General features: G+C 35.7%; 2 protein-coding genes across 3 annotated transcripts in view; one reads left to right on the top strand and one right to left on the bottom strand.

Moving 5' to 3' along the window:
- Positions 1-16,731, bottom strand: part of CNST (consortin, connexin sorting protein) — a 99,876-nt gene extending 83,145 nt beyond the window's left edge. The window contains exon 1 of one of the 2 annotated variants that reach the window (XM_079106622.1): positions 16,580-16,731. The gene's annotated coding sequence lies outside the window, so the exon portion shown is untranslated. The remainder of the gene's footprint in view (positions 1-16,579) is intronic. The other variant, XM_079106623.1, reaches the window with a different exon arrangement.
- Positions 16,732-16,986: 255 nt separating this feature from the next.
- TFB2M (transcription factor B2, mitochondrial) overlaps positions 16,987-23,890 on the top strand; it is a 51,917-nt gene continuing 45,013 nt past the window's right edge. Inside the window, exons 1-2 of the mRNA XM_079106636.1 lie at positions 16,987-17,402; positions 18,179-18,267. Of these exons, the coding sequence (XP_078962762.1) occupies positions 17,093-17,402; positions 18,179-18,267 (399 nt within the window). The 5' untranslated portion in view covers positions 16,987-17,092. The remainder of the gene's footprint in view (positions 17,403-18,178; positions 18,268-23,890) is intronic.

Raw genomic sequence — 23,890 nt, 5'->3', positions numbered from 1 at the left:
TGAGGGGCACGAGGGGGCAGGGGGAAGGAAAGAGAATGAGACAAACGTCATTACCCTATGTACATGTATGATTACACAAACAGTGTGACTCTACTTCATGCACAACCAGAGAAACGAAAGTTGTACCCCATTTGTGTACAATGAAACAAAAACAAAAAAAAAAAACCTACAAATGGGGCTGTGGTTGTGGCTCAGAGGTAGAGCGCTTGCCTAGCATGGGTGAGGCACTAGGTTCAATTCTCAGCAACACATATAAATAAATGAATAAAATAAAGGTCTGTCAACATCTAAAAAAATTTTTTAAAAACCCCACAAATACTATCTGGTAGGAAACAGAAATACTGTGGAAATGTCAAAGCTAAGGGCATTTTTGCCAGTGGAAGAGTAAATAAGATAAGGACAAGTCAGCAAATTCAAAAAAAAAAAAAAAAAAAAAAAAAAAAAAAAAAAAAAAAGCAGCATAAATTAGTAAAATAAACAAATAAATATATTAAATTAATGGGCTTACTCTACTTTCTGACATAGCAATGTAGAAAAATTGTGAGTCTGTAATTATAAATACTTGGTGCCTGTGCTTATGCATATTAAAAGATTTAAGTTTCAAAAACTCAAAGAAAATAAGGAACTGTGGCTGGGGAGATAGCTCAGCTGGTAGAGTGCTTGCCTCGCAAGCACAAGGCCCTGAGTTCAATCCCCAGTACAAAAAATAATAATAATAATAATAAGGAACTGTTTTAGGTTCTTTTCTAAAATGGAGGTGAGACAAATGGAATTAGACCAAGGTCAAATTTATTTTAACCTAGGCTTTCTGCTTTTGTTTCTTCAACTACAATTTTATTTAAAGACTCACCTGCTCACATTCTTTGTTTTTGTTTTTGTTTGTTTATTTTGGTACCAGGGATTGGAACCAGGGCTTAACCACTGGAGTCACATCCCCAGCCTTTTCTATGTTTTGAGACAGGATCTCACTAAGTTCTTAGGGAGTTGCTAAATTGCTCAGGCTGGCCTCAAACTTGCAATTCTCCTGCCTCAGTCTCCTAAATCGCTGGGATTAAGGGCATTTGCCACCCTACCCGGCTTCACATTCTTAAAGAGGTTTCCCCACTGTAGAAAAGTATGAAGGATAATTCCATGCCCATAATAAAGACAAAATGAAAACCTAGGAAACTAATTCCAGGCAGAATTATGACCACCCTTACTGAAATTAAGAAAATATTTTATTAGTAGGATGCTCCAGAGATTTTAAGGGTAAAAGATTAAAATAATCGCATACTCTGAGATGCCCAAGTGAAAATGGAGACATAATCTGAGAATCTGAATAATGGTATAAAACAGTGATTGAAGTAGAAGACATCATCCATACTACTGAGTTTTAGAGGTAATTTTAATCCAAAATTCAGTTCAGAGGCTGTGGTAGAGCGCTCACCTAGCACGTGTGAGGCACTGGGTTTGATCCTTAGCACTACATAAAAATAAATAAATAAAACAAAGGTATTATGTCCATCTATAACTAAAAAAAAAAAAAAAAATTCAGTTCAAAAACAGACCCAGAGGTTGGTTAAAGGATCTAGAAAGAGAATGGAAATAAGGAAGTAAACAGGAGGCTATAAAGTGGGCTGGTATTGCTCAGTGTAGAACACTTGCCTAGCATTTTGCAAGGTCCTGGGTTCTATTCGCAGCACTGCAGGCTGGGGAGTAGTCATAATAACAGTGTAACAGGATTTGGTTGTACAGTTTAAACTTCTATTTCATAAGAATAGTCAATTCTGAAGATTTTTTAAACACAAAAGCATTTTCACCTTAGTCTTTCTTCCTTACTAAATGGACAATGTTCACCTTAGTAACTATCCAAAAAGCTATAATTTGGCAATATTCCATGAAAAAAAAAAAAAAAAAAAGAAGAAGAAGAAAGAAAGAAAGAAAAAAGAGAGAGAAGAAAAGAAAGAGTGCAGGACAAAAGGAGAATTAGGTTTCTGAAAACCTAATTTAATAATTAAAACTTTAAAAAGTAAAAACATGTTGTAACAGGACTTCCAAATGTTTCCACTCTGGCGCTTGCCTGAATTTGGGAGCCAAGTTTCTATGAATTTCTAAAGGCAACGTTAATGTCCTTTATCAAATATTCACTGAGTGTCTGATAAGTACATACTAGCAGGCTCACTGCAGTGTCTGGTAGGGGAGGATGAAAGAATTAAAAGCTGTAATTTGTGTCCAGGAATTCTCTACTTGAAGAGACAAAAGCACATGTACAAAAAAACCACAATAAAAGGCAAGTTTTTATAAAGATTAAGAATAAGGAGGGAAAAAGTGATCAATCTTATAAAAACTAAACAGTGGACTACAAATATTAGTATCTATATTCTAATCCAATTTCTATTAATTACTTGTTTGAAGAGCTTGGGCAAGACACTTATCCTCTGTGAACTTTAATTTCTTCAGCAATAAAATCAAAGGATTGGATAGAGATCTGTAAGGGTCCTTTTAAATCAAAGCATTTATGCCACTATTTCCTTTGAATGGCTCTACAAAACAAATAATTATGATGGTCTTTAATCAATAATTTATTCTATTTACTTATAATCTCATTTAAAGAGGTTAAAACAATTCTTATGTGCTTATAACCCTAATAAAACCATCTTAAACTATAACGAAATGACGAAAGCAATAAAAACATCAATAAAATTAAAATAACATTAATTCAACATGATACAGCTCTGTAAAAATTAAAGTTCTGTTCACAAATTGAATATGGTGGACAATGTGACTGCACAGGTTATTGCCTGTTTGGCACCTTGCTTATCACCGGCATGTGAGGACCCAACTCTGCCCACTAGTATTTTCTATTGACTACTGAAAATTTTTGTTTTGAAAACATTCTACATTATGATGTTGGCCCAAAGGCATAATTTATTAATTTTACCACAATGTTTATAAACAGAAATGGAAACTCAGGCATTGAAGTCTCATAGTAGAAGGTTGTTTTAAGATATTGATCTTGACTATGAATACGCTTGTATTATTTTCTTTCAGTTTATAATTGAGGTGGAAATACAGAATTTAAAAAATTCTAGTAACTTTTCTTCTTTTTGCATGTCTCTATATTTAGCACATTTCCTATAAGTCTTGTATTTTTCCAATTGAGTTTTTTTAAGATAGAATTCATATACTGTACAGTTCACCAATTTCAAATGTACAGTTCAGTGGTAGCTTTTAGTATATTCACAAACTTGTACAAACTATCATTACAAACCATTCGAGAATATTTTAATCACCCCAAAAAGAATCCCTTTTTCCATATATCCACTAGTAATCACTTCCCATTTTCTTGTGCCCTCACCCTGCCCCTAAATACCAAAGAGTTATTCTACTTTCTACCTCTGTAGATTTACCTATTCTGGCATTTTATATAAATGGAAACATACAATGTGTGGTGTTTTGTGATTGGCTTCTTCCACTTACTATAATGTTTTCAAGGTACATCCATGTTGTATGGACTGTTTGTATATACTGTTTTCCAAGGGGTCATATGTGTTACATCCCTGCCAACAGTACAGGAGGATCCTTATTTCTCTGCCTCCAAGAGTGAAGTGTGTGGTTTCAATTTGCATTTCCCTTTTGGCTAATGATTTGGAACATCTTCTCATGTGCTGACTAACCATTTGTGTGTACCTTCATTGGAGAAATGTCCATTTAAAACGTTTGTCCAGGGCTGGGGATATAGCTCAGTTGGTAGAGTGCCTGCCTTGCAAGCACAAGGCCCTGGGTTCAATCCCCAGCACCGCAAAAATAAATAAATAAATAAATAAATAAATAAAACCTTTGCCCATTTTGAAACTGGGTTGTCTTACTGAATTATAAGTTGTATTTTTATACTTAGAATACACTTTTCAAAAAACACTGAAAATGTTAATATTGTTTTAAAATAAAATGTGTAAATATTGTGGGTGGTATTAGTGGAAAAAACCTTCCCGATTCCTGATATCTCTTTACTAGTCCCCTAAGGTGGAAAGGTTTATCTGATTGGTAAATTTGGTAATACCTAAGGCTAACCAACTCAGCCACCTTTTTTCTTCCTCTAATGAGCCTGTCAGTAGAAAGCACATTACTCTGTTGTGTTGTCTTGGCTGGTCAGGCCTCCTGTGTAGGAAAAGACATAGAGGAAGTTGAGAATGAATCACAATAACAGGAAAGATTAAATATATGGAAAAGGAGAAAAGGAATATTTAGAGGAACTGGGCACACCAGGCTGATTTCATGGAAGAGGTGTAAGAAGTATGTGGAGACTTGCCCCTCAATTCACACCGCCCCTACAATTCAAGTTCTTAGAACTGTGAGGATCATGTCACTCACTCATACAGTCCCACTCCCAAGCCTTTCTTCAGTTTCTCAGCAAACCATCTCCCTAACTCTAGTCTCTAGTAGTCTTCTATAATCCTGTTCCCTAACTAAAATAGGCAATTCATTCAACTCTCAAACTAAAAAGAATTTTTAAAGATGATAATATGCAATACTTGTGTGAGTACAATGAAATATATGCACTATCACACGCTGCTCAAAAGAAATTGACACAACTTACTGGAAAATGGTTTCACAATATGTTACAAGAATATTAAAATAATTAAATATTTTCATTTACCCATCTATTTACTTATTTTACTTATTTGTTTGTTCTTGTGCTGAAAACTGAACCTGGGGCCTCAAACTAAATTATTTTATTTTGTGAATTTATGTTAAGGAAATATCCTAAAGAACAAAAAGGAAAGGGAAAAAAAGAGGGGTAGCCAATATGTACAACAATGAATGTGGAAGCATTATTTTTTTAAATATATATTTTTTAGTTGTAGGTAGACACAATACCTCTATTCTATTTTTAGGTGGTGTTAAGGATCGAACCCAGGGTCTCACACGCGCTAGGTGGGTGCTCTATCACTGAGCCACAACCCCAGCCCCCTGGAAGCATAATTTTAAAGGCTAACTTTGTTTCTGGTACTGCTCTATATATTCAGTACAAACTACCTGAACCAATCTTTACAGGTATTATCTTTCTCATTTACAAATGGGAAAACTAAAGGGAAAAGTAGTTAAATAGCTTGTCCAAGGTTGTTGGTGGCACTGAGTGAAAAACTGGAAACAGCCCAAATGTTCAATAATAAAGGAATAATTAAGTAAATTAGCTTATGGTCCAAACGTTACAAAGTCACAAAAAAAGGTACATCATTAAATAAAAAATGAGGGAAATAGAAACCAAAATTAATCATGAATATAATCTCCACTACGGAAACACACACACTTCAAAGAGAATGAAAATATATACACCAAAACATTTATAATTTGCTGTTGGCTGATGGAAGTACAAGTGATTTTCATTTTTGTACCTTTCTGTATTTTGCCTATCTAAATATGTGAAATTTTTATACTCAAAAAACATACAGCATTGGTCAAGTACACAGAATGTTTTTTAAAATCACTATGAAAGCTAAATATTAATATTGTTCACTTCTTTAGAAAGAAAATATCCAAATAAATACAAGGTTATAATGAAAATGTAGCAAATAAAAAACATATCATTTACTAAGGGCTTTCTACATATCAAACACTGAAAGGCAGGCACTTTCACATGAATTATCTTATGTAATATCTTTGAAATTTTCTTTTAGACTGAGCATTTACCCGCCATTTTAGGAACCACTCATTGCCACAGGGCTCTATTTTAGAGCATAAAAGAGTCACCCCATATAATTGCCATAACCTACAGAACCAGGAATTCCTACAAAACCAGTTCTCAAGGGCACAAAGTGGAAACCTCCATGAGAGAACTGCAGAGAGTTTGGAAATGAACTCATCTGAATTGTTTCAGAACTTTGTCCTACATGTTTACAGAATCCTAAACCAGAAAGATGAACATTTAAAACTCTGGTAAAATTAAGAAGTAAAATTCTACACAGTAGTAACAATTAATTATAAATTACACTAACCAAAATAGTTACATGTATTTTCTTTCCTTTCCAGAAAACACTTAATCATATCTACCTAAAGTCATTTATCACTTCAAGAGAGAAATTTATATAGATAGATATATTATATATACACACATATATGTGTGTGTGTATATGTATTTAGGACTTGTATTTTTCATCAACTATTCAGTGGAGGGCTTATACAAAGTGCTCTGTGTGGCACTGAAAATCCCACAGTACTTAGCATAATGCTGATTATCTATGGGGCTCCAACATTAGCCATCAAGCTGACAGAAACTAATGCTGGGTTCAGAGTCATTCACAAGCCACCATACTTCAAAATTATTCACCCAAGTGGCAGATTTCTTATATATGTATGTTATAATATATAAGTTTCTATGGATCATCAGTTCATTAACATGAACTTCATAATTCAATTAGGATAAAGAATGTAATATTCCATACGGCAAACAATTTTAACATTATATAAAAAAATCTAAGCAGGTCGGGGGGCGGGGGGCGGGAGGAAAAAGAGGAGGGATAAGAGAGGACCATGAACTAAAATCCATTTCCATGCATATATGAGTGTATTGGGATGAGCCCAACTACTATGTATAACCATAAAGCCCCAATTAAAAAAATAAATAAATAAATAAACTGGACTTCACTAGCTCACTTCCTACTTGTCTTTTGAACAAAAAGCAAAAACGTATTAGTTCTACCATTTCAGAAGTTAAGAAATTTTTTAAGTTTAGGCTAATGTTACTTTTAATTAAACAGTCCCATCATCTCACATATCCCTTTCAATCCATTTTGCATATAGATGCAAGAAAGATGCAAGAAAACACTTCATTTCTGTTTCACATAATATGAACAGTTACATCATATATGGAATGAATAATTCTCCATTGTCTCAAAAATCTATAATGTCACCCTAGTCTTATGGTTTCTGAGCACCAAAATAAACAATTTATTTGAGTCACTCAGATGAGTCTCAACATCCAACTACCAATAACTTGGATCTGGCTCTAAACTCTATCATTTACTCACAATCCCTTACTTAAATTACCACAGCTGTTCAATCACAGCAAGAACTCCAGACTCCTACCTTCTTTTCTTTCTTTTTCATTTTAACTATAATAGACACTTTCTGCCATTACTTTCTTCTATATCTAGTGCTGGATCCATATCATTTCTCTACTTCCTTAAAACCCCCAACCCTAATCAGCCTAGTCACTTTCTCTACCATTATACCCAATCTGTCATCCATTGCTAAAGAAAATCACAACTATGTACATTAATGCAGTGGCCATGCACCCTCAGTTACAGCCTCAATGTTGGCTAGATAACCTTCCCTCATTGAGTTCCCAGAACTAGATACCCCTCCAAAGCTACCTTTACCATAAGTCTCCAGACTTGTCCCCATTTTCTACCTGGACTCAACAGTCTCAACTGGACATAGAGATCAACAAACATCAGCTGGTAACCAGTATCTCCCCCTCTCATCTAGAATGTCTCTACCTGCTCTTCAGGGGTAATCTTCCTAGTTGCACCCATTTTCTCAACCTTTTCTATTTCATCAGAAAGAATCTTTATATAATCAAACCTATTCATGGCTCATTTCTCTTACTGGTAAAGGCAGCAAAAGACACAGGTCTTTCTCTTTTATCCTAACCTCAGGTCTGTAAACAACTTTTTGGACTTCAGCAAAAACTCTACCACAGGAATTATTCGCCTTCCCACCCATAAAACACAAAAACAACAAAAAACAAAGTACCCTGCAAGATTGCAGATAAATACAAGGAAAAAATCCTAAAGGCCTAAAAGACACAAGATATCTGAAGATTTTTTTTTTAAAGAATCACTCTGAGCCTGGTGTGGTGGTGTACACCTGTAATCCCAGCTACTTGGGAGGCTGAGGCAGGAGGATTGCAAGTTTGAGGCCAGCTTGGGCAATTTAGTGAGACCCTGTTTCAAAATAAAAAATAAAAAGGGCTGAGGACCTGGTTTAGTGCTAAAACGCTTGCCTAGCATACACAAGGTACTGGGTTCAATCTCCAGTATGGAAAAAAAGAAGAAAAGAATAAATCACTATGTTTTCTTATAAAGTAATCAATTAAATTATTTTTGTTTTAAATAAAATTCTACTAAAAGTGAAGCATCCATACAGGGATCTTTAAAAACTGTAGCTGCTTAAGAGAGATTTAGGAAGTATATGTAATAACCAAGTAAACACAAAATAATTCTGTAGTTTTTGCTGGGCACTATGGCACACACCTGTATTCCCAGTGATTTGGGAGACTGAGGCAGGAGGATCCCAAGTTTGAAGTCAGCCTTAGTAACTAAGGAAGACACTGTCTCAAAATTGAAAATAAAAAGGGCTGGAGATGTGACTCAGGGGTAAAGAGCCTCCGGGTTCAATTCCAAGTACGAAAATAAAAAAGGAAAGAAAATCATTAGTTCTTTTCTTTTTTGGAGGGTAATGGACACTAATGAACAACTGGATAAAACCTGAGAATTTTATTCCTAGAATAGTAGATACATACTAACATTAATTTACAAATATAATTCGGGGAACCTATTGACCAATGACGCCTATTCTTGGGCTATAGGTTAAAAACTCCGATTATTCCAAAAAATTTTTTCAAAACAAAACCCCTTTTCTAGTAATGCTGGGAATTAAACCCAGGGTCTTAGACCGACCTGCATGTGCCATATCCTCAGCTCAAGAAATTATTTTTAATGCATACCAACTGGTAAGCTACCATCTTCCATTCCTACAACATAATATCTAAGTAAATATATACAATATTAATCCTTATTTTGATCTTATGTTTGAGATAATGGTGGCATACTAATTTATATCTCCAACACCTTGAAAGTTATTAGACAGTCAGAAAGGGAGATAGGTGTGAAAGTGAATATACTTTCCTGAAATGAGTCATCCAGGAATGCATATTTTGATGTGGTTTTGGGAAAAGAAAACATTGTAGAGTAAGGGCAATCTATTTTAGATTAGAAGGTCTAAGAAAAGGATAAACCAACAATTTTTATCAAGGGAGGGATGATGCCTTCCAGTGCTCAGAAGACTACTGGTAGAATACATTTTTTTCCCCCAAAGATGTGTGTATAGTACCAGTACACTGAATTTTCCTTGTACTCAATGTTTCTTCTTGGCTAATTCATCACATATTGATTGTCAGTAGATTGAGAGAGATCAATGGATTCTGTTAACATTTCTTCTGTAATTTTCCTTATAGAAAAAATTAATTTTTAAATCTTTTTTTTCTCAAGATTTATTTACCTTTTTCTCTTTGGAGAATTATTAGTTTTATAAAAGGAAAGTAAAAAGAGGAAATGTGAAAAGAATAAGTCTGTGTTCCTACTTCCTCCTTTCCTTTCAAGTGTACAAAAAGTCGTAACTTGTTCCCACCTTTAGATTTTCCACAAATGGCAGAAAAATAGAAAAAAAAAAGTGAGGGAAGGCAGAATATCCTATGGTGGTATTCTGGATCTCTTTTTAAGTACTCCAAAGAGTTGAGTAAAATGGAAACTCTCCAAAGTACATAGTTTTATACAAAGTATTACACAAGTACATGGAACCTTTAGTTATAAAAAAAAATTCTTAGAATATCTGTTTCCTCAGCCTAGATAAAGTGTTCCTGGAGCAGAATTTTGCTTGTAAATTTCTTGCACACATAGTTATACTCTTTGAGGTTTGCAGGGAAGGTGAGCCATACATAAAGGCAAACCTCTGCTGGGGTTCACTAGGCTATCCCTAGGTTTTCTCCAGATACACAGCTAAAGAGGAGGGGGAAACCCTGTAAGTATAAGAAGGCACAAAACTAATCTATCAGGTGGCCTCTTGGTTGAACACTTTTTTGTCCTAATCACAAAACATTTATTATATGACTAAAAGAAAGACACATGACATTTTTCTAATTTTGGCTTTTTACAGTGTTTACCAAAACCTCAGGTATAACTCTAATCGACATGGCAAAGAACTCCACACAAATCTAAAAACAGAGCAAAAAGAATCTTGGGGGCGCTGAGAGTGGCTGGAGATACAGTTCAATGGTGGAACACTTACCTGGCCTTGGGTTTGATCCCTAGCAACAAGGAAAAAAAAAAAAAAAAATCAAACAAACCTAGGAATTACTTTGTAAATAGTTGAAAATAAAGTCTAATGGCTGAATTTGGATTATGATGCCACAAAAGAGTACACATAAAGTCTTTTTCAGAAATTGAAATTTCCTAATTTTTCTAATCAGCGTAGTTTCTAAAAACTTCCACTCTTCTTTTTATCTGAGTTGAATATGAAGGGGGAAATAATGTTGGTCACTTTTTATGAATCCTTATCCAGCTTAAGTAAACCTTTTTCATGCTCCACAAGTGAAAAAAATTTTTTGAATAATTTTTGCAGTTTCACAAGGTAAACAGATAATTCCTCTAGGCTTCAAAAAATAAAAAAAAAAGATAAAAAAACATTTTCAAAAAATAAGTTCCCATTGAAAAATCTTAAGCAATGATTTTCAATTCATATAAAAATTCTATTTAAGATTAAGTTGTATAGTGGTAATAACTATACTTGTAGAAAATAATCACAAGGATAATGTATGCATATCATCAAAATAGAACTGTAAGTGGTAAATTTAGCTTAAATTGATACTCTCAAATGTCCAGGAACAAGAGTATTCTATGTCTTATATTTTTTGTACTGGGGCTCTACTTTTGTGCTACATTCCCAGCCCTTTTTATTTTGAGACAGGGTCTGGCTAAGTTGCAGAGCTTGGCCTTGAGCTTGAGATTCTTCTGCCTTAGCCTCCCCACTAGTTATAGGCATAAGCCACCATGCCAGTTGAAGTTCCTATATTTTAAATTAATTATTTCCTTCAAAATCTTTAAGTATTTTAAGAGGTTATTGTGCTTTCAACAAATTAAAAAACCACGGTTACCTAATTCATTGAGTTTTCAAACATAGCTAATATAGAAAAAGTATAATTATTTAATCAGACTATAGTTTTCCAAGAAAAATTGGGTAATTCTCTTAAATTAAATTACAGATATGACAATTACAAAGTAATGCTAACTTCTACAATCACTTAGATACTGCTGAATAAAATGTCAAATGCCTAAATATTCATAAAGATTACTAAATTTACCACTTTCTATTTCAGAATTCTTACTAGAGAGTTTGGGAAAAATCTTGATTTGTATGCATTTGACAAGCAGACAGTATCTTTCCTTTCCACATGGCTAATGATGATGAAAAGCAGGAAGTTCTAAGAAATGTCAGGATGCAATGGTGGAATGGCAAGAAGTTTCTATCTTCAAATAAGTTAAAAAAGTAGAATCTCAGGCTGGGGATATAGCTCAGTTGGTAGGGTGCATGCCTCACCAAGCACAAGGCCCTGGGTTCAATCCCCAGTACTTCAAAAAAAAAAAAAAAAAAGTAGACTCTCAAAATTAAGATTAAAATAATTAAAGAAATCTAAAGCTACAAGACTTCAGAATTTTTTAATGATGTATTTTTTTTAAATATATTTGTTAGCTGTAGGTGTACATATGCCTTTATTTCATTCTTATGTGGTGCTGAGGATGGAACCCAGTGCCTCACCTAGGCTAGGTGAGTGCTCTATCACTGAGTCACAACCCCAGCCCTAAATAATGTACTTTAAAGACTATTACATATAAATTATTTCAATTATTTTTTAAACCGTATTCCCTAGTTAATAGGAAATATAATCTTCCCATAAGACTCATTCTTTGGCATTCGACCCAGGGCCTTGTGCATGCTAGGAGAGAACTATACCACTGAGCTACATCCCCAGGCGAGTTACACATATATTAAATTACAATTTATCAATGAGAACACAATCCTTTTGGAAACTCTTTAAATCTTATAAGGGCTTTAAATTTTTTTTTTAATTTCACTGGGTGCACTCATGCACACCTATAATCCCACTTACTGGGGAGAGTAAGACTGGAGGATGGGAAGTTCAAGATCAGCAACTTAGCAAAACATTGTCTCAAAATAAAATGGAAAAAAAAAAAAGTGGTAGGGTGGGAATTTAGCTTAGTGGGTTCAATCCCCAGTACTGTAAAAATAAAAAATAAAATAAAATTGCTATACTATAATTATTCTTCCTCAAATAATTAAAATAAATTTGCTACAGCTAATTTGAAATCAAGAATTAACAAGCCAGATACGGTGGAATCCCAGCAGCTGGGAAGGCTGAGGCAGGAGAATCGCAAGTTCAAAGAGAGCCTCAGCAATTTAGTGACGTGCTAAGCAACTCAGTGGGACCCTGTCTCTAAATAAAATACAAAAAAGGACTGGGAGTGTAGTTCAGTGGTTAAGTGCCCCTGCGTTCAATCCAGTATACTGGGGGGAAAAAAGAAAAAACAAAAAACAGGAATCAAACAACATTGTCATCCCCGCCCCCCCCCCCATTCTGGGTCTTGTTATGTTCCCCAGGCTGGTCTTGAAGCAATCTTCTTGCCTCATCCTGCCCAAATAACTCAGACTACAGGAATGTGCCACACTTGTTTTCTTTCATTAAAAAAAAAAAATGGTACTGTCTATATTTAAGGTATACAACATGATGTTGTAAGACACATAGTAAAATAGTTATTATAGTGAAACAACACATTCATCATCTCCCATAGTTACCCATTTTCCTCTGTGTGGCTGAAGCAATTATAATCTACTCATTTAGCAAAAATCCTGAATACAATGCACTATTATTAACTATGGCCCTTATGTTGTACATTATATCTTTGTACCTGTTTCTTCATCTTCTATATTGTCTTCTTTGTATCCTTTCACCTACTTCTCTCCATTTCCTCCATAACCCTGACCTGGTATTTTTTTTCTTATTCAACTAAAATTATACTAATGGACAGTCATCTAGTTTTAAATGCAAATGAAAACACTATTAGCCTACAGAACATGCCCATAGCCCTCAAGAAATATGTAACCAATATCCATACTCCCCTCCAATTCTGTGTTTGATACTCTAACATTTCACATGTTGTCTTACACTGTGTCAGGTCTATAAAGACTAGACTTTATGGTCTGTTTACTGACCAGGTAATTTAAAATTTATTTAATATTATAAAGGTTAGGAAGAGGGCATATTTCTTATACTAAATTACAAATTTTAATTAGGCCTTCAGGCTAATTTTAACACTAAATGTAGATGTAACACATTACAGCAAAAGAAGTGCAGGGGAGTTTATTAGAGCATAGGGGTCAAGATAGGAACAATGATGGATCTGACTGATCCCCCATTGAGGTCAGCAGGCTTCAGGGTTATTTTTTTCAGCTCTAAACCACAAATGGCTTCATGCAAATCACCATTCCCTGCTGCATAGAGTAAGCTACTCTATGCACCTAGACTATATGTCAGTAGCTTTATAAAAACTGCCATATTTCAGGTTCCCAGAACTAAAATGAAACTCTTTCCTTCTAAATCTTGCTTAAAAAAAAAAAAAAAAAAAAAAGTTTGGAGGGCTGGGGTTTTGGGTCAGTAGTAAAGCGCTTGCCTAGCATGTGTGAAGCCCTGGGTTCAATCCTCAGCACTGCATAAAAATAAATAAATAAAATAAAGGTAGTATATCTATTTACAACTAAAAAAAATTTTTTTTTAAAGTTTTGATTGTTCCCTTGATAAGAAATACCATACTATAGAGAAATACATTCCTAAAACTCTTAGCCATACCAGAAGCTGGTTCATAAAATAACAACAGCAGGTAAGCTATCTGTTTACAATAAAGTTTAATCTTTTGTAGGGTTCTCAAGTTCTCCCTACTTAATGCCAATAAGATTTAGTAGACAAAGATTATTAGTATAGTGCCTTGACACACTGTTGACATAAAGATGTAAATAACATAACACCATCACCCTAGGAAATGACTGAGCACTGTATTCATCTTATGATCCTCATTAAACAAGTACTGGGCATCAGTGCTCACTAAATAAGCGTGGAACTCAGTGTTAACACAGTAAACACTAAGAGGAAGAGAGTTCTTAGAACCCTCTTCCGGCATAGAGCTTTCTCAGTTTGAGTATCAAAGTACTTCAAGAAAAGGAGTTTTTAATTAACCCCACAGAATCAGATTCTTAGGGTGGAAAGGTATTTTAAACATCAAATGGCAATGCTATCAATAAATGCTACCACAGGCTAGAGAGGCAGTTGAGTGACAGAGTGTTTGCCCAACCTGCATAAGGCTCTGGGTTCAATCCCTAGCACTATAAATAAACAAACAAACAAACCAAAAATCAGATATGGTGTTACCAAATGAAGTAGTCATTAACCATATGTGACTACTGAGAACTTGGACAGTAGCTAGCTAGTCTGAACTGAGATGTGCTATAAATGTAAAATATACACCAGAATTTGCAGATTTAGTGTAAACTCATGAAAAACCTCTCATTTTAAACTTTGAGTCCATTTTGAAATTACATACATAGGGCTAAATTATATTATTACAATTTAATTTTGCCTATTTCTTTTTAATTTGTGAATATGACTACTAGAAATTTTTAAATTACTTCTGTGGCTTGCAGTATAGTTTTTTTTTTTTTTTTTTTTTTTTTTTTTTTTTTTTTTAAACGTTTACTGCTGTAGAACTGCAACCTTGATTCTGACAGCAAACTGGAATTGTCACTTGGTATTTCCCAGTTACAGATGTGATTTAGAAGATAAATGAAAAAGCAGTTTGAAGTAATAAGAAAAATAACTTCAAGCAATCATAAAAATACTCAGTAGGATAACTTAGTCCTGGCACCATTTGAAAGAAAGATTACTTCAAAAAGGCAAAAATAGCACAGGGTGCAAAACCACACAACTTAAGAAAATAAGATGAAAAGTAAACTAACCAAAATTTACTAATAAAATAGGTCTAAAAGCTAATTATAACACTCATCTTTAAAGTGAAATGGACATTCCTTTCATTTTTAGTACCTAGGGTCTCAGGAAAAAACAAAGATTCTGTTATTCAAGTACTTTCAACCACAAACAAGTGAATCATTAATAGAATAAAAAAGGGAAATACTTGTAACCTAATTCCCTTTCCCCAAACCAAAAGAAAATAACAGCAGTAAAAGCAAAATTAGAAAATTGTTTCTTTAGGATTAAGTAGGCTCACTTTGGTCCACAAACATTACAAAATAAGAAAATGTATTTTGTATTTCCACCTGTTCATCTTACATATTTGCTTTTCCCCTTACAATGTTAATTTTTAAGTATTTTTATTTTTTTTTGCAGTGCTGTAGATGGAACCAAAGACCCTGAGCATGCCAGGCAAGCATTCTACCACTGAGCGACACATCCAGTTTTAAAAAGCATATTTTTAAAGTGATAAATTCAACATTACATTTCTTTGAGTCAATCATATACTTCTCTACCATAAGACATCTTTCCGCTTTGATTTTAAAATATTTAGGCCTCCAGGGCACTTGGCGAAAAAAAAAAAAAAATCAGCGTTTTTCTGAATCTATGAAAATGTTTTTAAGAGAAGGGGGAAAACTTTCTCCAGTGTTCAGCTGTGGCAAAAGGCAAAAGGTTCTAGGAAATTTTCAATAAAAGAAAACTTAAGGAAATTAAGATCAATGAGTGAATCCCCAGGGTTTCCACAACAGTTGATTAGATACTTTCTATGGTATCAAAACAATCGAATAATCTCCAAAAGGTCCTATTTAGTTGTCAATTCTTCATCAGTTGGAGTTTTATCAGTTGAGGATAATCTTCAGACTATTTTCTAGGTGACACATTCCTCTGGAACCTTTTCTCTATGCATTTAAATACCAAGCTCAATTATGCTCCCAGTAGAGTAAGCAGAAAGGATTGTACATACTTTAAACTAAGGAGTTGATTGGTTGCAGTTTCCTGCCTTGGTGGTCAAGCTCTTTCTTATGATCCTCAGTGAAATTACACTAAAAAAATCTACCAACAGACAGCCAAAATTTCCATTAGAGCATCCTATTTTTAGTCTTTGGAACTGGTCTTTTAAATTGCATTCTATAGTACAATGTGTTTAACTTTACTCAGTAAATAAATAAGCTTTCCAAGATTTTCGTTCTTTTGAGCTTAGGAAAGAATTTTAAGCTTATAAATCTTAATTTTTCAATCTTAAAACTTAAGATTGAAAACACTCTTTCAAACATGGAAAATTTAGGTAAATACTGGCCCCGGCGGAAACACCAGGTGGTTCCTGACCACTAAAGTGGCGGTGCGGAGGGAGCAGGTATGGTGAGGAGGAATAAAAAGCATCCACAAGGGTGGAGATACCAGGCAGTAGGCAACAGGACAGAAAGGGACAGAGACATAGTAGAAGCCGCAGGCTCCCCAGGGAGCCCGGCGAGGAACGATTTCTGGCGCTAATCCCCTAGGGAGGGAGAAATTGGCGCGATGCGCAGGAACAGAAGACCCACATTGGCTGGAGGAAAGAGGGGGAAAACAGGCTACCGGGGAGGGGGCGAAGGTGAGGGAACCCGGCTACACCTCAGTGCGAGGGCAGAGGCGGCGCTGCTGGAGGACAGCGCAGAGGGAGGAGCGAGGGGCTTTCGAAAGGCTTTCCAGCGGCGGGTCCCTGCATCCCGTTCTTCCTCTCCTCACCTGGGAATCCGAGGCAAAAGAAGGACTACCGCTGGGCGCCGGGTCTGTTTTCAGCCCCACTCGCTGACATGGCGGCCGAGGAGCTGTCACTGAGCTTGCTCGGGTCTCCCGCGGCTCGGGTGGATTAGACACCTCTTGCCTTTCCGCCCCGCCTCCCTCTGCGCACCCCTCCCCGCTGGCCGGCTGGCAGCCCGAGACCGCGGAGCATAGAGCACGAGCGGCTAGAGAGGAAGCGCCGAGGGCGGATAACCATAGAGTATGAGCCCGGACACAGCCGGAGAGTCAGTCTCTTTCCTCATCCGTCCACTCACAATCCTCTGGCGGCTGAGGCGGATCGGAAACGGAAGTGAGCGAGGACTGCACCAAGGATCAGACGTTCGCATGCGCAGATTGTAATGTTTACTTCCGCCCGGCCTAGATCGGTGGCGAGGAGGGTTTGCACGTGTGATGCTCTGCACAGGGCTTACCCAAGTAGATCCTAGTTGATCTTTGAGGCCGACCTTAGAGGCGAAGATGTGGGGCCCAGCTACCGGCATTGCTCCGCGACTAACGTCAGTTTGGGCGGGCGCTGGTCGCTTTTACATTTTGAGGTCAGGAGCAACTAAGCGGAAGGACTTTCAGGCGAGGAACCGCCGTGAATTGTCTGACTTCCACCCACAGCCGTTACCCTATCCAGATTTGGGGGACTCTCCCTGGTGGGTGTCCAAGTGCCGCTTAGAGCCCGGGCGTTGCATAACTAGTCGGAAATCGGCTGAGACCTTGGTGCAAATCCTGCGGGAGAAACGAAAAAATCCTCGGCAGCTATTCCTGGAGTGCAATCCAGGTGAGTACGGCTGGATTGCATTTTCTTGGATGTTCTCTTCTGCAAATTTTTATTGACCAATAGTGGGGTGCTATTTAAGGCACTGCCCTTTACTTCAGGCCGCTTTCTTGGAAAGATTGCCTACAACATACGTATATGAACTGTATTAATAATAGCATTACAAAATATTTCTGTAGCAGTTGCACCTTATGCAATATTTTAAATTTTGCTCATAGCTTTCACTTCTCCCTAAAACAGTTGTGAGCTCAAAGTTTATCTTATCCTTCTTGAGCATCTATTATAGACCATAGCAAGATGCGGAAAACACATGATTTGTAGACTTTTTGAACGTGTTTTAAAGCACCATTTCCTATCATTGAATGCCAGTTCTGTTTAGGCTCGACATTATTTTTGATAGTTAGAGCATCCACGTAGTCCATGAGTAAGAGGAAGGCTAGAGACAATCTTTTCTTTTTTTTTTTTTTTTTTTTTTTTTTTTTTTTGGTGGTGGTGTTGTTGTTTTCTTTTATTTCGTTTTTTCCTTTTAAGGAAAAGTGAAACGTGATTAACAATACAAAATTTGCAGTCACTGACAGGATGGATTCAAAGCCAGTTGGAATGTTGGAGTCAAGTAATTATTTAATCCCCACTTTCCTTATATGTCAAAAGGACATGTTGGGGATGTTGTGAGAATTGAAATTATACAGTACTTGTATAACAACTATTAAGTGTTTGATATTAAAAGAGATTATATTGTTTACTTTGCACATAAACTTTCTCTTCTGTTAATATATTAGGGCCTGGAATCCTGACTCAAGCATTACTTGAAGCTGGTGCCAAAGTGGTTGCCCTAGAAAGTGACAAAACTTTTATTCCACATTTGGAGGTACACTTTTTTTTATCTAAAAATAATTTTTTGTTCAGTCTGCTAACTTTGAGTAGTTCAGGGAAGTAGAATTAAATACATTATTTTTTATAGAATCTCCTTTATGGGCCATGTCTTACATACCTTGTTTGTTATCCATAATGAATAAAACACACTAAGTATTTGGTGCGTGTTAAATGACTAAGAGTTTGATAGATCTGTGATTTGTTTCTAGTTCTAGTTCTTAATGGAGCTCAGAAAATGATACCCCCAAGTACAACATTTTGATCTGCTGAATACTTTGAAATAAAGGAACATTGGAAGCCCTCAGAAAGAGCATCAGTACTAAGAAAAGGTCTCTCTGACCTACTCCTGCCCTCCTATACCTTGCCCCTCATTCTTCCCCAAAAGGAGTCATAGAAATTAGAATTCCTTTTCCCCAAGGCATCATAAAAACTAGACCTACTTTCCTCAAAGCAAGCCATAAAGCCTAAACTAACTGTAATTTTTCCCTAGCTTTCTGTTTAAGAACTGACTGTAAAGCAATTTTCTGACCTGCCTTGTTTCATAGTAAATCATGAAACCTCATTTTAGAAGGAATCTTGAACCTATATCCAAGAGGAAGAAACGCCACAGAGAGAAGCCAAGAAACTGAACAGGCAGGGCTTGCTGAGTTCCCCTGCTTCTGTCTATTACATTCCATCACACCCTTTTTGTCCAATCTCATCTCTCTACATCTGTCCATACTTCATTGAATCCAAGCATAAAAATGGGCAGGTTTCCTTGGATCTTTGGGTCTCATTATAAAGGATCTCATGTTACATAAAATTTCCTTACATAAATTTGTTGTATTTCTCTTTATTAACCAGTCTTTCCTGATAGAAGTTTAGGCTATGAATCTCAAAATGGTGCGGAGAAAGGGACCATACCTTCCCACTCATACATTCACCAACAGACAAACTGACTGAATAAAACATATAGTTGGTATCACTAGTCTTTAGTAGTCTGTGCTGTGCCTCTGCCTTCTGTTAGTTCAGAATCTAACTGGAGTGAATGCTAAGATTAGATTAATTGGACTATGTAAATTGGACTTAGGATTTCAGAGGCAAGAAAGATTTGGTATACTCAGGTACAGTTGCATAGAGTGCAAGTCTTATGCAAGTGGATATTTTAGTAATCCTGACTCTTACGTAGCAGACAAGTTCACATAACAGTAAATGCACAGAAATTCCTTGCATAATTAGCCAACCTTCCCCCCACCACATCTCTCCTTTATAAATTTCAAGATTCAATTTAGATCACTCCTACTTCTCTAAGCCAACTTCCTGAAACCATGTAAAGTGAATGACTTTATCTTAAAGTTTGCTATGTGAAAATGTCTGCAAAATTTAGTTATTTAATTTTTTTAAAACAAAACTTTAAACATTAGATTATTGTTCTAGGCTGAAGGGAGGTGTGTGGCTCAGTGGCAGAACTTACCTAATACGTGCAAGGCTCTTGTTTCTATTCCTAGGCAATTAAAAAAAAAAAAAGGTTATTACTATTCTATAACTGACTTGAAAATAATCTAGGATTTTAACCAGGTATTTCATTGATGCCAAATCTGTTGAATTTTAAAAACAAAGGGAAAAAAAAAAAAAGAGATAAAATTGTTCAGACTTGGAGTGTAGCTCAGTGGTAGGGTGCTTACCTAGCATATCTGAGGTCTAAGGTTTGATCCCTAGCACTGTGCACCACCCTGCAAAAAAAAAAAAAAAAAATCACAATTGTTCAAAGGTTTAATGTCATGAAATGTGATTTAGCAAACATAGCCATTTCCAATTTCAACTTGGAAATTGAACGCAGTATATTTTTCTTGGTTTGGAAAAGGCCTACATTTGAAGATTATGTGTTCATGAAATAATTAACATGGCATTATGTCTGTTTCTATTAAAATTTTGTAATCCAGTAACACATGGTTGCTTTTTTGTAAGATCTTTACAGATAACAAGTTTAAATTTACAAACAGTTGTTTCAGTGAAAAAAAAAAGTAGGAATTTTTAGGACTAGAGAATTTTTGACACACAATAACTCTTACAGAAATATCAGTAATAAAATGTTTCTGAGGCTATATATGTAAAACATCAGTGACTAAATACAGTTTTGCTTTTTTTTTTTCATGCACTTAGAGAAAACATTTGGACTTTGGTTTTTTGGGCTTGGCCTATTTCACTTAGCATGATATGTTCCAACTTCATCCATTTACCTGCAAATGCCATAATTTTGTTCTTTATGGCTGAGTAATATTCCATTGTGTATATATACCACAGTTTCTTTATCCATTCGTCAATTAAGGGACATCTAGGTTGGTTCCACAATCTAGCTATTGTGAATTGAGCTGCTGTGAACATTGATGTGGCTGCATCAATGTAGTATGCTGATTTTAAGTCCTTTGGGTATAAACCGAGGAGCGGGATAGCTCGGTCAACTGGTGGGTCCATTCCAAGATTTCAGAGGAATCTCTGTACTGCTGTCCAGAGTGACTGCACCAATTTGCAACTCCACCAGCAATGTATGAGTGTGCCTTTATCCCCACATCCACATCAACACTTATTATTGCTTGTGTTCTTGATAATAGCCATTCTAAGTGGAGTTAGATGAAATCGTAAGGTGATTTTAATTTGCATTTCTCTAATTACTAGGGATGATGAGCACTTTTTCATATATTTGTTGATCACCTGTATATCTTTTTTTTTATTATAAACAAATGGGATACATGTTGTTTCTCTGTACATGGAGTAAAGGCATACCATTTGTGTAATCATAAATTTACATAGGGTAATGTTGTTTGATTCATTGTTATTTTTTCCCTTCCCCCCACCCCTCCCACCCCTCTTTTCCCTCTATACAGTCCATCCTTCCTCCATTCTTGCCCCCCTCCCTAACCCTAACCCTAACACTAACCCCTCCCACCCCCCATTATGTGTCATCATCTGCTTATCAGAGAGATCATTCGACCTTTGGTTTTTTGAGATTGGCTTATCTCACTTAGCATGATATTCTCCAATTTCATCCATTTGCCAGCAAATGCATAATTTTATCATTCTTTATGGCTGAGTAATATTCCATTGTGTGTGTGTGTGTGTGTGTATATATATATATATATATATATATATATATATATATATATATACCACAGTTTCTTTATCCATTCATCAATTGAAGGACATCTAGTTTGGTTCCACAATCTGGCTATTGTGAATTAAGCAGCTATGAACATTGATGTGGTTGCATCTCTGTAGTATGCTGATTTTAAGTCCTTTGGGTATAGGCTGAGGAGTGGGATAGCTGGGTCACTCAGGATTGCTTTGGCTATTCTAGGTCTTTTGTTCTTCCAGATGAATTTCATGATTGCTTAATCTGTTTCTATGAGAAATGTCATAGGAATTTTATTTGGAATTGTGTTAAATCTGTATAGTGCCTTTGGAAGTATGGCCATTTTGATAATATTGATTCTGCCTATCCAAGAACATGGGAGTTCTTTCCATTTTCTGAGGTCTTCTTCAATTTGTTTCTTTAATGTTTTGTAGTTTTCAGTGTAGAGATCTTTCACCTCTTTGGTTTGATTGACTCTCAAGTATTTTATTTTTCTTGAGGTGATTGCGAACAGAGTTGTTTTCCTCATTTCCCTTTCAGATGTTTCATCGTTTATGTATAAAAATGCTTTAGAAAAAAAAATGCTTTAGATTTATGCGTGTTGATTTTATATCCTGCTATTTTGCTGAATTCATTTATGAGGTCTAGAAGTTTTCTGATAGAGTTTTTTTTTGGATCCTCTAAATAGAGAATCATGTCATCAGCAAATAGTGACAGCTTGAGTTCCTCTTTTCCTAATCATATCCCTTTAATTTCTTTAGTCTGTCTGGCTAGTATTTCAAGGATGATGTTGAATAGAAGTGGTGAAAGAGGGCATCCCTGTCTTGTTCCAGTTTTTAAAGGGAATGGTTTCAGTTTTTCTCCATTAAGAATGATGTTGGCCATCGGTTTACCAAAAATAGCCTTTACAGTGTTGAGGTGTGTTCCTACTATTCCTATTTTTTCTAGTGTTTTCAGCATGAAGGGGTCGAATGCTTTTTCTGCATCAATTGAAATAACCATATTATTCTTATCCTTAATTCTATTGGCATGATGGATTACATTTATTGATTTACAAATGTTGAACCAACCTTGCATTCCTGGAATGAACCCCACTTGATCATGATTCAAGATTTTCTATCTTCTTAATATGTTTTGAAAAAAAAATGTTTTGGATATGGTTTTCCAGGATTTTAAGATTTTTGCATCTATATTCATCAAGGACATTGGTCTAAAATTTTCTTTCCTTGATGTGTCTTTGTCTGGTTTGGGTATGAGGGTGATATTAGATTCATAGAATGAGTTTGGTAGGGTTCCCTCCTTTTCTATTTCCTGGAATACTTTGAGTATTGGAATGAGTTCTTCTTTGAAGGTCTTGTAGAACTCGGCTGAGAATCCATCTGGTCGACCAGGCTTTTCTTGGTTGGTAGGCTTTTGATGGCTTTTTCTATTTCGTTGCTTGATATTGATCTGTTTAAGTTGTATATGTCCTCCTGGTTCAGTTTGTCAATGTCTTCTGTATTTTCTGTTTTGTTGGAATATAGATTTTTTGAAGTAGCTTCTCATTATGTTATGTATCTCAGTGGTGTCTGTTGTGATATTTCCTTTTTCGTCACGAATTTTAGTAATTTGAGTTTTCTGTCTCCTTCTCTTTGTTCGTGCAGCTAAGGGTTTGTCTATTTTGTTTACTTTTTCAAAGAACCAACTTTTTGTCAATTTTTGGAATTTTGTTTCAATTTCATTGATTTCAGCCTCTGATTTTAATTATTTCCTGTCTTCTACTACTTTTGGTGTTGTTCTGTTCTTATTTTTCTAGGGCTTTGAGCTGTAACATTAGGTCATTTAGTTGTTGACTTTTTATTTTTTATTGAATGCCCTCCATGCAATGAATTTTCCTCTTAGTACTGCTTTCATAGTGTCCCAAGATTTTGATATGTTGTATCATTGTTCTCATTTACCTCTAAGAATTTTTTTATCTCCTCTCTGATACTTTCTGTTATCCATGCTTCATTCAATAGCATATTATTTAGTCTCCAGGTGTTGGAGTAATTTGTTTTTTATTTTGTCATTGATTTCTAATTTCATTCCATTATGATCTGATAGAACAGAAGGCTGTATCTTTATTTTTTTGCATTTCCTAAGGGCTGCTTTGTGGCATAACATATGGTTTATTTTTGAGAAGGTTCCATGTGCTGCTAAGAAAGTGAATTCACTTGTTGATGGAATATTCTATATATGTCTGTTAGGTCTAAGTTATTGATTGTTATTGAGTTCTGTGGTTTCTTTGTTTAGTTTTGTTTGGAAGATCTATCCAGTGGTGGCAGCAGTGTGTTAAAGTCACGCAGAATTCTTGTGTTGTGGTCTATTTGACTCCTGGAATTGAGAAGGATTTGTTTGGTGCACATGGATGCACTGTTGTTTGGGCACAAATATGTATGATCGTTATGTCTTCCTGATTTATGGTTTCCTTAAGCAATACGAAATGTCCTTTATCCCTTCTGACTAACTTTGGTTTGAAGTCCACTTTATC

This window comes from Sciurus vulgaris (assembly GCF_902686455.1).
Source record: "Sciurus vulgaris genome assembly, chromosome: 12".
NCBI classification, from domain to species: Eukaryota; Metazoa; Chordata; class Mammalia; order Rodentia; family Sciuridae; genus Sciurus; species Sciurus vulgaris.
This window is presented reverse-complemented; position numbering and strand designations above follow the sequence as displayed.